The sequence below is a fragment of the Pantherophis guttatus genome, chromosome 4 (genome assembly GCF_059756535.1).
Source record: "Pantherophis guttatus breed Tessera chromosome 4, ASM5975653v1, whole genome shotgun sequence".
Lineage (NCBI taxonomy): Eukaryota > Metazoa > Chordata > Lepidosauria > Squamata > Colubridae > Pantherophis > Pantherophis guttatus.
The window spans coordinates 8,494,309-8,509,347 of record NC_142066.1 but is presented as its reverse complement, the minus strand read 5'-3'; the positions used below and the strand labels follow the sequence as shown (position 1 = coordinate 8,509,347).

Here is a 15,039-nt window from a genome sequence, read left to right as displayed (position 1 = left end):
TGCCAGCAAATTCTAGTTAAAGTTGAAATTATCTCAGCTGTGAAAAGAGCTGAGATGGTTTGTGAGAAACTCTCTTGAGGCCTGCAACTCTCAAAGGCCTGGAAGTGGTCTTATTCTCAACACTGAGGCTGAGGAAACATCTAAAGGCAAATTGCAGAGTCATTATTCTGAAAAATAAACAACGGCATAATAAGATATCTGTCAAATTGGGCATTAGTTATCCTACTGTGGCATGCTTATAGCCAGCAGATATGAACATTTGTATTTGTAGTTTCTGATTCAACCCAAAAATTAAGACAAGCCCTAGCAGGAGTGCTGTCAGTCAGCCAGCCGGACTTACTGTGTTGTAATTACAAACCAGAGTATCACTTAGTGATGTCTATGGAGATTCTCAATCATCCAGGTTATGGTTGTCCTGAAAGTGCTTTTTCAAAAGGCAGCTAGACTTTGTTTTTCCATGAGGAAAAATGTCTCCCTTGAAAAAGCATCTTTAGGGTCACTTAATCATAGAGTTATTAGCGTTTGCAGAAGAACGGCTGAGGAAGAAAAGCTGAAATGGTCGCTTGGTAGTTCTCCTAATTTCCCCCTTCTTCATATCTAACTTTTCTGATGATGCAATTAGTGAGCTGCAGTCCTCTCTGTGATTATATTGCAAGAATTTTAGTCCTGTGTTTTTGAAGTGTCAAAATTCAAACCAATACAAACACACTAAAACTATTTGGGATTTGATTCCTGGATCATTTAATGACAGTATGTGAAACTTAAACTGACAAATCCATTCAGCTCCCCTCCATTCCGTATTATGCAAAGATATATCAGCATCCTTTTTTATTGAATTAAAATTTGAAATGCAATGAAAAATAAAAAGATAATATGATAAGATAAAAAGCAAATCCCTAGAATTTAGAATTGCCTTTATTTTTGAGAATATCACATGGGTCCTCTATGAGCTCTCATGCCAATGTGTGATAAAGCTATTAATAATAATAATAAAAACATTGTCCAGGTATTTGCTATGAGTTAATACTACTTTGATACTACAACTTTGATACTACAAACATACAAATAATTCTGATTTTAAAAATCAGAAATTAGATTTCAAAGGATATAGAGCAAAAGTTTGTTTTGTGTGCAGGCTGAAGTCATAAGATACATAAAAAGAACTTTGGTTAAGTTATCTTAAAGGTGTTTTTCAAAATTGAACAGCCCTCTCTCAACAAAGCTGGTGATGGTAAGATATCATCTACTGTATCTCCAGTCTACCACACAGTCCTTTCAACAGTTACAAGAAGGCTCCACACCCATTTGCACCACTCAGGTGACCCTGATGACACAGAAAAACCTCCAGGTGACCTTAACAACCCTCTAAAAGGATGCAAATGACCAGCTGCCTACAAGGAGTATAAATCCTTCCATTCCCCATCATCCAGTCAGAACTGAAGAAGCTTCTTGAAGAAGTGAAACATATTGAAAGAAAAACTAGAAAGTTCAATTGCCTCTTTTGGGACAACCATGACCTGAATGATTGTGAAGCTTCATAGACATTGGTTACATTAGTACACAGATTAAATAATTTGCAGCAAAATTAACAGAATGAGTGAATTGGAAGGGACTTTGAAGGTCTTCTAGTCCAATTCCCTTGTCAAGCAGGAAACTCTATTCCATTTCAGACAAATGGTTTTATGTCATTTAATGTCAAAGATTTAGGCACCCCTGTTCAGATGGCAGATTACGATGACTCTTTAAGTCAAAAGAAAGGAAGCAATAACTTTTACTTGAGATGCAGTTAAGGATGATATCTTTCACTCAATGTAACTGTATTTTTATTAGGCCCGAATGAACTTTTGCATGTAAATGGACCTAAAGTTTGAATCCTGGTCATAACAAATGGCTCTCTCTTCCATTGTTCTGCAGCCTTGATCAGAGATTAATCCAAAATAAGTGTTAATGTAATGAAGCCAAATTTCCTTTCTCTTCTGCCACATATTAATTTGGTAGCATATCATCTAAAATTAAGTACAGCTCCACTCCCGAAAACACTGCACAAGCAACTGAAGTCTTGATTCTTTCTGTGGGCTTTGAACTTTAATTCAAGTGTGAATTGTTCTGAATCAGAAACTGTAAATGCAGAAGAGGCTAGGATTGTGTCTCCATAGAAAGAAAAACTCAGAGCAGGCTGGGCCTTCATGGTCCATCTCCTAATCTGAAAAGGAAATACTACTTGTCGGTGGGCTATATTGGGTTTTTTTAGACTGGATTTAGACTTAGCTTAGACTTAAAATGCTAAAAATAAATATTTAGGAAGTTATGTATACCCATGGTTTAAAAATTTAGGAAGTTGTGTATACGTGTGGTTCAATACTATTGGATTTTAACTATGATTGTCAGGGTTCCAAGTAATAACGCCATAGAAAGCAGAACTCCAAGGCAGGCAGGCTCCTCAAAGAACAATTTTATTGGAGATATCATATTGGCACAAACTGGTGAAAACCGACTCTGAAAGTTCCCGTGGTTTTCACCTAATTAAAAATTGAAAATCCCCCCTTTTTCCAAACAAGCAGTCCCATTGTCTAATCAAGGTCCTGGTTGCCTGGTTACTTTACTCCTCCTCTCTCCAGCCACCTGTTGGAATGTCCTTGGCTCCCACAAGAAACAAATTCTATGCCACTAGTGACTTGGAAAGTGGTCAGTGTACCACATTATTGTATCCCACTTTGGCATACAATGAGCAGGAAGGCTGATATACTCAGTTACATTAACCATGAATGCACCATTAGGAAACTTGAAAGAATAGGTTAAAGATACAGTTCTGTCCAATTTGTTTGCTGATAGTTCACATAGGATCTTAAATACTGTTCCACCACTGCGTTTGCGCATTCTGCTGCCCCATTAGTGCTCGGATGAAATACCGAACTAAATCCCTGTGAGGACCCAATGGACTTTATGAATTCCCTCCAGAACTTGACTATGAACTGGATCCCCGTATTGGAGATGATTCTCCGAGAGACACCATGCAGCCTATAAATATGCCTTATGAACAGTTTAGCCAGTTTATGGGCGGATGGGAGACTGGGGCAAGCTATGAAGTGGGCTTGTTTCGACAATAGGTCTATTATGGTTCAAATGACTGTATTTCCCCCACTGTCAGGGAGCTCTATGATAAAGTCCATGAACTCCAAGGCGGGCAGATTCCTCCTCTCTCCAATATATCTCCAATAATTCTAAGAATTATTCTGTGAAATATTTAGAACATAGAATTACAGAGTTGGAAGGAAACTTGGAGGTCGTCTATTTCAACCCTCTGCTCAAGCAGGACAATATTATACTGTTTCAGATAAATGGCTGTCCAGCTCTTTTTGAAAGCCTCCAGCGATGGGGCACCTACAACTTCTGAAGGCAAGCCATTCCATTGGTTGATTGTTCTCATTGTTTGGAAATTTCACCTTAGTCCTAGATTGCTTCTCTCTTTGATTAGTTTCCATCCATTGGTTCCCATCTTGCCTTCTGGTGCTTTGGAAAATAGTTTGCCCCTCTCATCTTTTTTTTTTTTATTTGATTTATATGCCGCCCTTCTCCGGAGACTCAGGGTGGCTTACCATGTGTTAAGCAATAGCCTTCATACTTTTGTATATTTTATACAAAATCAGCTTATTGCCCCCACAATCTGGGTCCTCATTTTACCTACCTTAGAAAGGATGGAAGGCTGAGTCAACCTTGAGCCTGGTGAGAGTTGATCTTGCAGTAATTGCAGGCAGCTGATGTTAATAACAGTGCTTTATCTTTGTGGTAGCCCCTCAAATATTGGAATCCTGCTATCATATCTCCCCTAGTTCTTCTTTTCACTAGACCAGACATGCCAATTCCTGTCACAATTCTTCATACATTTTAGCCTCCGGTCCCCTAATCATCTTTCTTGGTATTCTCTGTGCTTTTTCTAGAGTCTCAATTTCTTGAGTTCTTGTTCCATTAGTGTTTAGATATTTATTTATTTTATTTTATTACATGTATTTATATGCCGCCATTCTCCCGAAGGACTCAGGGCGGCGAACACAAGTTAAGAAACAAGTACAATAAAATCATAATTTAATCCAAATAATTAATTAGTAGTAAATAATAAAGCCTGGAATCAGTCTCAGCCTATTTGTTTGAAAAGCCAAGTCTTCAAGTCCTGACGGAAGGAGCGGAGATCAGGAGCCGTCCGGAGCTCAATAGGTAATTCATTCCAGAGGGTGGGAGCATCCACAGAGAACACCCTACCCCTGGGCACAGCAAGGTGACATTGGCTCGCCGTCGGAATCCTGAGGAGAGCGGCCCTATGTAAGCGAACAGGACAGTGAGAGGCAGGCAGGAGAAGGTCATGCAAATATCCCGGACCTAAGTCATGAAGGGCCTTATAAGTGAGGACTAGCACCTTGAAGCTGACCCAGAGAACCACTGGTAACCAGTGCAGCTCACGCAGGAGGGGTGTTATATGGAAGTAATGAGGGGCTCCCATAACAACCCGTGCAGCTGCATTCTGGATCAGCTGGAGTCTCCGCGTGCATCTCAGGGGCAGGCCCATATAGAGGGAATTGCAGTAATCCAAGCGGGAAGTAACCAGGGCATGAGTGACTGTGCGAAGGTCATCTCGATCTAGGAAAGGGCGCAACTGGCGCACCAGGTGAACCTGTGCAAAGGCCCCCCTGGTCATGGCCGTTAGATGGTCTTCTAGGGATAGCCGAGCATCCAAGAGGACACCCAAGTTGCGAGCCCTATCAATAGGTGCAAGTTTTTCCCCATCTATCAAAAGTGATGGAGCCTCTGAAACCCGAGATGCCGGCATCCACAGCCACTCAGTCTTAGAGGGATTGAGTTTGAGTCTGTTTCTGTCCATCCAGGCCCGTACCTCCTCCAGGCAATGGGACATCACGGAAAGGGCATCTGGGATGGTCTGGGGTGGAGAAGTATAATTGGGTATCATCAGCATATTGATGATATCTCACCCCAAAGCCACGAATGATCTCACCCAGTGGCTTCATATAGATGTTAAAGAGCAGGGAGGAGAGAACCGACCCCTGAGGCACCCCACAACTCAGGGTGGATCTCTGCCCTCCCGCCCATACAAACTGAAAGCGACCCGAGAGGTAGGAGGAAAACCACCATAAGACAGTGCCTTCCACCCCTAACCCCACAAGCCGCTGCAGTAGGATACCATGGTTGAGGGTATCAAAAGCCGCTGAGAGGTCAAGTAGGACCAGGATGGAGGAACAACCCACATCCCGAGCCCGCCAGAGATCATTCACCAGAGTGACCAATGCCGTTTCCATGCTGTGACCGTGTCGGAAGCCTGATTGGTACGGGTCAAGGTATTCCGTTTCCTCCAGGAATTGTGGGAGCTGTTGAGCCACTACAGTCTCAACAACCTTCGCGATGAAGCGAAGGTTGGAGATGGGACAATAGTTATTGAGTGAGTCTGGATCTAGCGAAGGCTACTTGAGGAGAGGTCGAACCACCGCCTCCTTAAGAGAGGCAGGGAAGTTCCCCTCTCTCAACGAAGCGTTGACAATTGCCTGGATCCAGTCTCTAGTCACCTCTCTGGCAGCCGAAACCAACCAGGAGGGACAAGGGTCCGATAAGCAAGTGGAGGAATTAAGTTTGCCCACAATCCTGTCCACTTCCTTGACAGAAACAGGGTCAAACTCAATCCAGATATTATTCTCAAGACCCACCCTAGTCTCCCAATTGGATTCTGCCCAGTCAGAGTCCAATCCGATCCGGATCTGAGCGATTTTATCATGCAGAAACTGTACAAAATCCTCAGCTCTGCCCTGCAAAGGATCTTCCCTTGTTCCCTGATTGAGGAGGGGGCGGGTCACACAAAACAGGGCCGCTGGGCGGTTTTCTGCAGATGCAATGAGGGCGGTGAAGTAGTGACGTTTCGCTGCTTCCATCGCCACTAGATAAGACCTAATATGGGTTCTTAACTGTGTTCAGTCAGATTCAGATCGGGAGGACCTCCAACTCTCCTCTAAGCATCTTTTCTGACGTTTCATTTCCTGGAGCTCCATGGAAAACCAAGGAGCAATCCGGGATCTGCATCGGGTTAGAGGCCGCAAAGGTGCGATTCTGTCCAAGGTGTCGGTAGCCACCTGTTCCCAGGATGTCACCAGAGCCTCAGCTAAATCGCAGGATTGAGAGGTGGGGAATGTCCCAAGCTCCTTCAAGAACCTTTCTGGGTCCATCAGGCGCCTAGGGCGGGACCATTTTATGGGTCCCGTCTCCCAGCGGCAGGGGTTGGCAGATTGAAAGTCTAGTCTAAGGAGGGAATGGTCAGTCCATGACAGGGGAGTGATGGAAAGTTCCCCCTTACCATGACCATTTATCCACTGTCCAGAGAGAAAAACCAGGTCGAGTGTGTGTCCTCCCCTATGAGTTGGGCCCTGAATAACCTGAGTCAGGTCCTTGGCTGCCACGGAGGCCATGAACTCCCGGACTGTCTCAAATGACTCACCAATCGAAGGCAGATTAAAATCTCCCACAACTAAAAGGCTGGGGAGTTCAAGTGCCACCTCAGACAAGACATCGAGCAGTGCGGGCAGGGCTGTGGCAACATAGCTGGGAGATAGGTATGTGACCAACAAGCCCGACTGAACTCCAGGGTCCCACTTCAATAGAAGAGACTCACACCCGCCTATCTGACGGACAGTGACCTCCCTAGGACTCAGACTTTCTCTAACAACTACTGCCACCCCCCCGCCCCTTCCCTGGTGTTGCGGCTGGTGCAAGACACGAAAGCCTGAGGGGCATAAATCAGAGAGAGGGATTCCCCCCTCTTGCCCCAACCAGGTCTCCGTGATACAGGCCAGGTCCATATCCTTTTAGTATATCATAAAAGGCAGATGCTATCTATTTCAACTCCTTTCAATTAACTAGTCAAGAAAAATTGACATTTTCCCCTGCCACTGTAGGATATCTGGAATTTTCATAAATGATATAATTGGAACTGTAAAATTAAAGATAGCAAGAAAGCAAGATGGAAAGATGATGAAAATACAGATAAACTGATAAAAAGACCCAATATATAAGTCCTAGAGCAGAACAAGTATGAGTTCCAGGTGTGGTGATGGTGAATTCTCCATTCTTATTTTTTTAAAAAAACAACAACACATACAAGATAAATGTAAAACGTGTTTTAGTTTATCTTTTCAAAGATCTTGTTTCTTCTTTTTCCCTTTTGGGGGGAGTATCAATGATTTTCTATGTAACTTTTACTTTTATCTATTTTCCAAAGGATTTTCAAATCAAGACCTGCTAATCTGTACCAGATAGTTGATGTTTGACCATTTCATCCAACATTTTGCAGGGAAATGGTTTCCTGATCCATTAATTAATATTAAACTATTGTCCTGATTTCTAGAATTAGGGCAACGTTGTAGCTTCCAACTTCCAACTTCCATTTCTCCACCATTTTCAAAACAGGTTAAGCATCAGTCACTTATGATGTCACTCCAAAGAAGGAAAGTTGTTGATCAGACATATAAAGAAAACATTGCCATGTTGCCAATGGTTCAGTGGCAATTATGTCCCTTATGAATGACTGCAATCATTCTATTATTTTAGCAGGCCACAATATCAAAAGGTCTGCACAGAAGGGAATAGAAAGTGAGAAAGGATCTATATAGATACCAAACACAACATGGAGGAAGGAAGTCATAATGCTGACTCTGTGAGATTCATTTCCACAAAGTTCTCTTCCTTCTGTTTTATCTGCCAGAAGTTCTCCTTGAAGATAGACTCAGACATTTTCTCCATATGCAGAAAATCATAAAACTGATCCTCCTGGTGTTCCGGATGCACAAAGCAGTTACTCTGAGCTGTCCTGCAAGTGATGCTTTCCCTGTTCCACATGAGTGGTATCAGCCTGGTGACCTCGTCATCGGTGGGATGATGTATCACTTGATTTACCATTTCTATCAAGCTCTATTCAAAGAACATCCTTTTCTCAACCCTTATGATTCACTAATGTAAGGATTTTCCTTTGAATCATCTGACCTTAGATCCACATAGCAAAGAATCATTTATATGACTGTTTGTGTAGGAAATGTAGAGTTTTTCATGTAAATGTAAGAATTCTTTTTGTTTTGAAAGTGGTGAGAGAAAAGAAAACTTTCATAGTGTTTCTTTCATTAACAAAATTCTCATAAATAAAGCATATTTGATTGTGTGGAAATTATCAAAAAGAAGAATGCTAAAAAAAAAAAAATCAGCTCTCCCAGACTTCACAACACAAAATAAAAGTGTTTTTCCAAAAAGCAACTGGACATTATTGTTTTTTTCTTTGAAAACATTTCATTACTTATTGAAGAAGCTTCTTGTTCTGTCTCAGTTCTGGATCAATTCTGGAAGCTTCTTGGATGAGAAGAGAAATATTTTCAAAGGGAAAAAAAAGAAGAAAGTCCAATTGCCTTTTGGAAAAGCACTTTTGGGCCAACCATGACTTGGATGACTGAGAATCTCCATAGACATAAATATTGGAAGTTAGTTAAATTATTAGCATTCTATTTTACCAAACAGGTGAGGAATGATAGGATAGAGTAAAGATGTTTTAATATTTTTCTTGCAGCCAAAGTGGACACAGACGTTAGATATTTATTCTGAGGGAATTTAGAATTATGAGAAATCATAGAATATTCGTTCAGAACTGAAAAGATTCAGATGAAGAAGATGTATGGATTTAGAGAGAATCTCACCCTTAATCTATAATTCTTTCTAATTCAGTAAAATTCCTAGAAAACTAAATCAACAGAGAAAACAAGCCATGGCATTCTAGGTTAAACTGAAGGCTGAAGTTAAAACTCCATAAATTAACATAGTATGCCTTATGATGAGTAACTTTCTAGAAAAATATAAAGGAAAAAGATTGTATGCAAAATATATTTGGACTGATTACAAAATTATTTAATACTTCTGTCAGAAGCAAGTTTTTACAAACAGTACCATACTAAAATAATTTTCAAAATTTATTATTATTATTATTATTATTATTATTATTATTATTATTATTTTGAAAAGGTGTGCTTAATCTATTTGCAGTGTAATAATCAAACTCTACCAACACATCCTTGCCTTGGCCTTTGCTGTGAAGGAGATCAATGAAGACCCCCAGATCTTACCTAACGTCACTCTTGGGTTCCACATCTATGACACTTACCTTAATGCAAGGATGACCTATCGCACCACTCTGGACATGCTTTTCAAATCCCAGGAATTTGTTCCTAACTACAAATGTGATAGCCAGAAGAATCTGATGGCCATCATTGGAGGATTAAGTTTTGATACATCATCTAATATAGCTGAAGTTGCAGGTTTCTACAAGATTCCACAGGTCAGTATGGAAGAGATGAACAGAAAAAAAAAATACTTTGTTGTTATGACATAATTACTGAGAATCAGATATTAGATTTGTATTAAGACGTTCCACAGACCTTAAGGTATAATACTTAGCACTCTTTTATGAAGCTACAATGCCAACCATAGAAGTGAGTATTTAGAGTCATTCCATTCCAGAGGGAAGGTTTGAATGTAGCACACTCTCATCTTGTTCAAGCAAATGAACTATTATAATGTGTTTGAAATAATTCCTAGAAATTTCATTCTATACTAATATTTCAAAAGAAATAGAGGAAAAATTCCTTCTTTGGATATTTTTTACAGGAAAACTAGATCCAGAAAGATTGGATTTGAGCTAATGATTCAACAGAGTATTATTCTGCTTTATTTTAGCTGACATATGGCTCATTAGCTCAAGAGGAGTTTCAGACCAGTGAGCTCTCTTCACTTTATTTCATGGTCCCAAAAGAGGACCATCAATACATTGGAATTATCCAACTGCTTCATCATTTCAGATGGACATGGATTGGGATTTTTACTATGGATAACAACAACGGAGAACGTTTCCTACAGAAAATTCAGCCCATACTTTCACAAAATGGAATCTGTCCATCGTTCATACAAAGGCTTTCACAACTAGTCCACATAGAACACTTTGGAAAACTTGATCACATGGTCTCAGATATTTACATAAATTTGGGGAACAGCAACACCACCACATTTCTAGTCTATGGAGAACCAGGGACAATTATGTGCCTCAGGGCTATCGTGTTTGTAACAGATCCTGAAAACAAGCAAACTGCATTATTTAGAAGGGTGTGGATCATGACTGCACAGATTGATTTTATGCTCTCCGGCTTTCAAATCAGTTGGGATCTCCAGATGTTCCACGGGGCTATTTCCTTCACTGTTCATTCAAGAGCAGTTGTAGGTTTCAAAGAGTTTCTTCAGACCATCAAACCTCATTCAGACCACAGAGATGGGTTTCTACAAGACGTTTGGGAACAATCATTTGATTGTTCATTTTCAAAATCAGAATTGCAAGAAATGTCCAATAGGCAGTGCCCAGTGGAAAAGAAACTGGAGGATCTTCCTGGGCCCGTGTTTGAAATGGAAATGACTGGCCAAAGCTACAGTGTCTACAATGCTGTTTATGCTGTTGCTCATGCTTTGCAGGCTCTATTCATGTCGGGGTTCAATAAGAAAAAAACTATGCTGCGTAAAAAAACTGACCTTCCACCTATGCAGCCTTGGCAGGTATTCTCTCTGCATTGGACGCTTCTTTTATTTCAATGAGCAATTTGATCTAGAATTACCATTTGAACTTATGGCGGAAAGTCTTAATATGTTCTGCTTATAAAATCCAGTGTGAAAACAGGTCATAAGTCACTTTTTTCAGTGCCCTCGTAACTTCAAACAATCACTAAACAAGCTGTTGTAAGTAGAAGACTACCTGTATTATCCTTTAAATTCTCTCTCTTTTTCATTCTCTTTCACATAGCTCCATCTGTTTCTACATGGCATTTCTTTTAACAATTCGCCTGGAGAGAAAGTTTCTCTGAATGAAAAAGGGGAAGTAATGGGTGGATTTGATATCATCAACCTCATCACATTTCCTAATCGGTCTTTTCAAAGAGTTAGTGTCGGAAGAATAGAACCCAGTTCTCCAACAGGCAAAGAATTATTCATTGATGAAGATTTGATTGTCTGGCACCCAGCTTTTAATCAGGCATGGACTCATTTCATGGACTGTATCTGGAGCTATGATGATCCCAAATAGAGTCCCTTGAACCACATTGAGTAAAGCCTCTTTAAAAATCTAATTTCTATATTTGCAAGAAAAAATGGCATTCTAGGAACAAATATGGCCCATGATCAAGCATTAATCGAATTGACAAAATGATTTTGCAATGTAGAAGTCAGATTTTCTTTTTGGTTTCAATTACCTTTCAAATTATGAACGTTGCCTTATTTCCGTAACATTTTCATCCCTCATATTTATTTATGCAACTTGCCTTTTTCAAAGAAGCTGTTTTCCTCATCACTGTAATTTCAACAAATTTTAATGCATAATATAAATCCAGCCAGGTAATATTCACTAGCCCTTTGGAGAAGTAAAGAATTCTTTACCTTAATAAAAGGTGATGATTAATAACTCACGAATGAAGGTGTTCCAGAATAATGTTGAAGAATCTACTTTGAGTTAGTCACTGGTCCACCTTTGGTCCCGGTGACTGTCCCAGATTAGATCCTGCAGGATTAATAAATGTTTTTTTCTTAAAACCTCCCTTTGCAAGAATCTTTTATGTTTATCACCAGGTACTTCCAATTTCTCTGTGTAATGACCATTGCTTTCCTGGATACTGGAAGAAGGAGATTGAAGGAAAACAATTCTGTTGCTATGACTGTGTTCCATGTCCAGAAGGGAAGATTTCAAATCAAAAGGGTAGGATAGACATTCCAGGAAGTTTTCATTAGGTTGATTTAAGCAAACAAAGAGGAGCAGTGGTTCAATAGCTTAATGATGCTAGAGAAGGTCATTAAGCTCCAACAGTTTGAGTCCTAGCACGGTGTGGGGTGGTGAGCTTCCATTACTCATCTCAGCTTCTGGCGATCTAGCAGTTCAAAAGTATGTTATATGGAAGGAGATAAATAGGTACCACTTCGGTGGGGAGCTGAGCTGGCACTTCATGTGGACGGTTAGAATCCTGCTGGCACTGCACTTCCCATTTGTGAAGTCCATTTATGAGGCAGCTTAATGTAGGGACAGGACCCATATGATGCTGCTGTCAGGGTTCTGACCGCTGCCCTAATAAAAGCAGGAACCTCAAACCAAGTTTCAAGAAAAATCCAGTTGTTTATTAGGAGCACCATATTGGCACAAACCAAATGAAGCCAGCTCTGACGTCATTCAATTTGTACCTTGCCTCTAACTCTGTTTTCCCCTTCCCCCAAGGTGTGTCATAAGTCACATTCCCCAACGAAGCAATTTTGCGGGTCATGAAAGTCATTCCCTCCAGCCATTACTGGTTTCTGTGGAGATGGCCTTGACTTTGGCCAGCTAGGATGTGTTTTCTTTTGACTGAGGTGCAAATTCCTCAATGCAGGTGCAAGGGTTGATTCCCCATCCCCCTGCCTATGCAACTTGGGAGCAGGTCATTTGCACCTGAGTAGTGCAAATGGTATGGAGCCTTCTTGAAACTGCTGAAAGGACTGTGTTGTGGAGCTGTGCTTTGTGCAGCTGTGTTCCTTTTTGCCCTGTGTCCCTTCACTGTGGAAGACAGACACAGGCTGTTGGGAATGAGTCTGTGTTGTCTGCTTCTCAAACTGAAGCACAAATGGTTCCTGTACTCTGCAATCTTTTTCCTGGAAATCTGTTCATACTTCCACACCATTTGAAGGGTATTCATCCCAAAGTGCAATGGAGGTTCTCATTCATCCAGGTCATGGTTCTCCCAAAAGTGCTTTTTAATGAGCATCTGTCTGCAACGAATATAAATCCTTCCATTCCCCACCACCCAGTCAGAGCTAAAGAAGCTTCTTGGAGGAGAAGCGAAAGATATTCAAAGAAAAAACAAGAAAGTCAAGTTGCCTCTTGAAAAAGCATCTTTGGGACAACCACGACCTGGGTGACTGAGAATCTTCTTAGACAAACAGAGCTGGCAGTATTAGGGCAGCCAAGTACTAGTCTGTATAAGCATTATAGTCTCCTGGCTAATGTAACATCACCATATACTGAATAAATATTTTTTTTTATTTTAATAAGCAAAGTGTAATTTGCACACCTTAGTATGCAAATAACTAATACTTTTAGTTATTAGTGAATATTCATTTTTATAGCTGTGACTCACAATCTGTTGTTCAGGTCAATACACTCTGTTACTAGAGACTTACATATATCTTTACGCTTTTCTTTTCCATGTTTGAGAGAAAATGGCGAAAGTCCAAATGGCCTACATTGCAAAAAAATTTAAAATGATACAAAGGGTTGCATTTCAAAGAATAATATTCCTTCCATTTCTGCTTCGTTTTAAGCCAGTCCTCAAATTTTCCATTTGAGGAAAAACTGAATTTTCATAGAAACGTGATCAATCTGGTAAACGGTGGAAAGAACTCAAAGTTATAACAACTCTCACCCATTCAGAAAGTAATTTGAATACTATAGGATACCTAGATGATAAATTCCTTGATTTTCTTTCCAGATATGGATGATTGTTTTCAATGTTCAGAAGATCATTATCCCAATAAAGAAAAGAATGGATGTATCCTGAAATTGCTGCTCTTTCTAAGCTTTGAAGAAACATTAGGAATTGGTTTGGCCTCAGTAGCTCTTTGTTTCTTCTTCTTGACATCTTGGGTACTTGGAACTTTTATTAAGCACAGGGATACTCCCATTGTCAAAGCCAACAACCGGTCCCTCACCTACACTCTGCTTGTCTCTCTTCAGCTCTGTTTTCTCTCCTCTTTGCTCTTCCTCAGCCAACCTAACAAGGTGACCTGCCTTCTCCGACAACCAACTTTTGGCATCACTTTCTCAGTGGCCATTTCTAGTGTTCTGGCTAAAACTATCACCGTGGTTGTGGCTTTCATGGCCACTAAACCTGGTTCTCAGATGAGGAAGTGGGTGGGTAAAAGATTGGCCTTTTCTATTGTCCTCTCATGTTCTCTATTCCAAGTAATGATTTGTATTCTTTGGTTGTTCACTTATCCGCCATTCTCTGAGTTGGACATGCATTCAGAGCTCCAAGAAATGATTTTACAATGCAATGAGGGGTCAACTTCATTCTTCTACTGTGTCTTGGGCTTCATGGGTATCTTGGCCATCGCCAGCTTTATTGTGGCTTTTCTTGTCCGTAAATTACCTGACAGCTTTAACGAAGCCAAGTTCATCACCTTCAGCATGTTGGCCTTTTGCAGTGTGTGGATCTCCTTCTTTCCAGCCTATTTGAGCACAAAAGGAAAAGCCATGGTAGCTGTGGAGGTCTTCTCCATCTTGTCCTCCAGTGCTGCTTTACTGGGATGCATATTCCTGCCAAAATGCTACATCATTGTTTTGCGACCTGAGCTAAACCACAGAGAGCAACTCACAAAAAGAAATTAGTACATTATGCGTTCTTTCTGGCTCTCCTAATTAAAAGATCAAAGGTGGTTTGTATGCAATTTCAGGGAAAGAACCTGATATTTGGTGCCTTTGCAATCCATCCTCTTTTTTTCATTGAGGTTTCTCTATAATTTCTAGATTTAATGGGATTTTAGTGTGGTCTAGAGGGTAAGGAACTGTGGTAGAAACCAAGGGGCCATGAGTTCAAGCCCTGTCTTGGCCATGAAAGCCAACTGGGTAACTTTGGACCAAACACTGTTTCTCACAGGGTTGTTGCTATGTGGAAAAAATAAGGGAGATGGTATATTGGATATGTTTGCTGCCTTTGGTAGTTTGTAAAATAATAAAGTGGTATATATTGTAAAAAAATAAAATAATAAATGAAATGAAATGAAGCACTAATATGAAATGAAATGAAATAAAGTAATAAAATGAAACAAACCTGCTATGGCAAGTGAAAGGGATTGAAAGATGTAAAATGTACGATGACATCATTAACTAAATTCCATCAAGTTTGTAAAAGTATAGTGAGCTGTAAAAAGGATGTCATTTCCACACCACAAAGAGTA

The 15,039-nt window shown here is 40.3% G+C and overlaps 1 protein-coding gene across 1 annotated transcript; it reads left to right on the top strand.

Moving 5' to 3' along the window:
• Positions 1–9,286: 9,286 nt before the first annotated feature.
• LOC148113673 (vomeronasal type-2 receptor 26-like) lies at positions 9,287–14,896 on the top strand. The gene is made up of 5 exons (XM_087893260.1): positions 9,287–9,364; positions 10,546–10,626; positions 10,871–10,992; positions 11,613–11,815; positions 13,572–14,896. The coding sequence occupies exons 1-5, from the start codon at positions 9,287–9,289 to the stop codon at positions 14,468–14,470; spliced, it is 1,383 nt and encodes a 460-aa protein (XP_087749386.1). The 3' UTR covers positions 14,471–14,896.
• Positions 14,897–15,039: the final 143 nt, after the last annotated feature.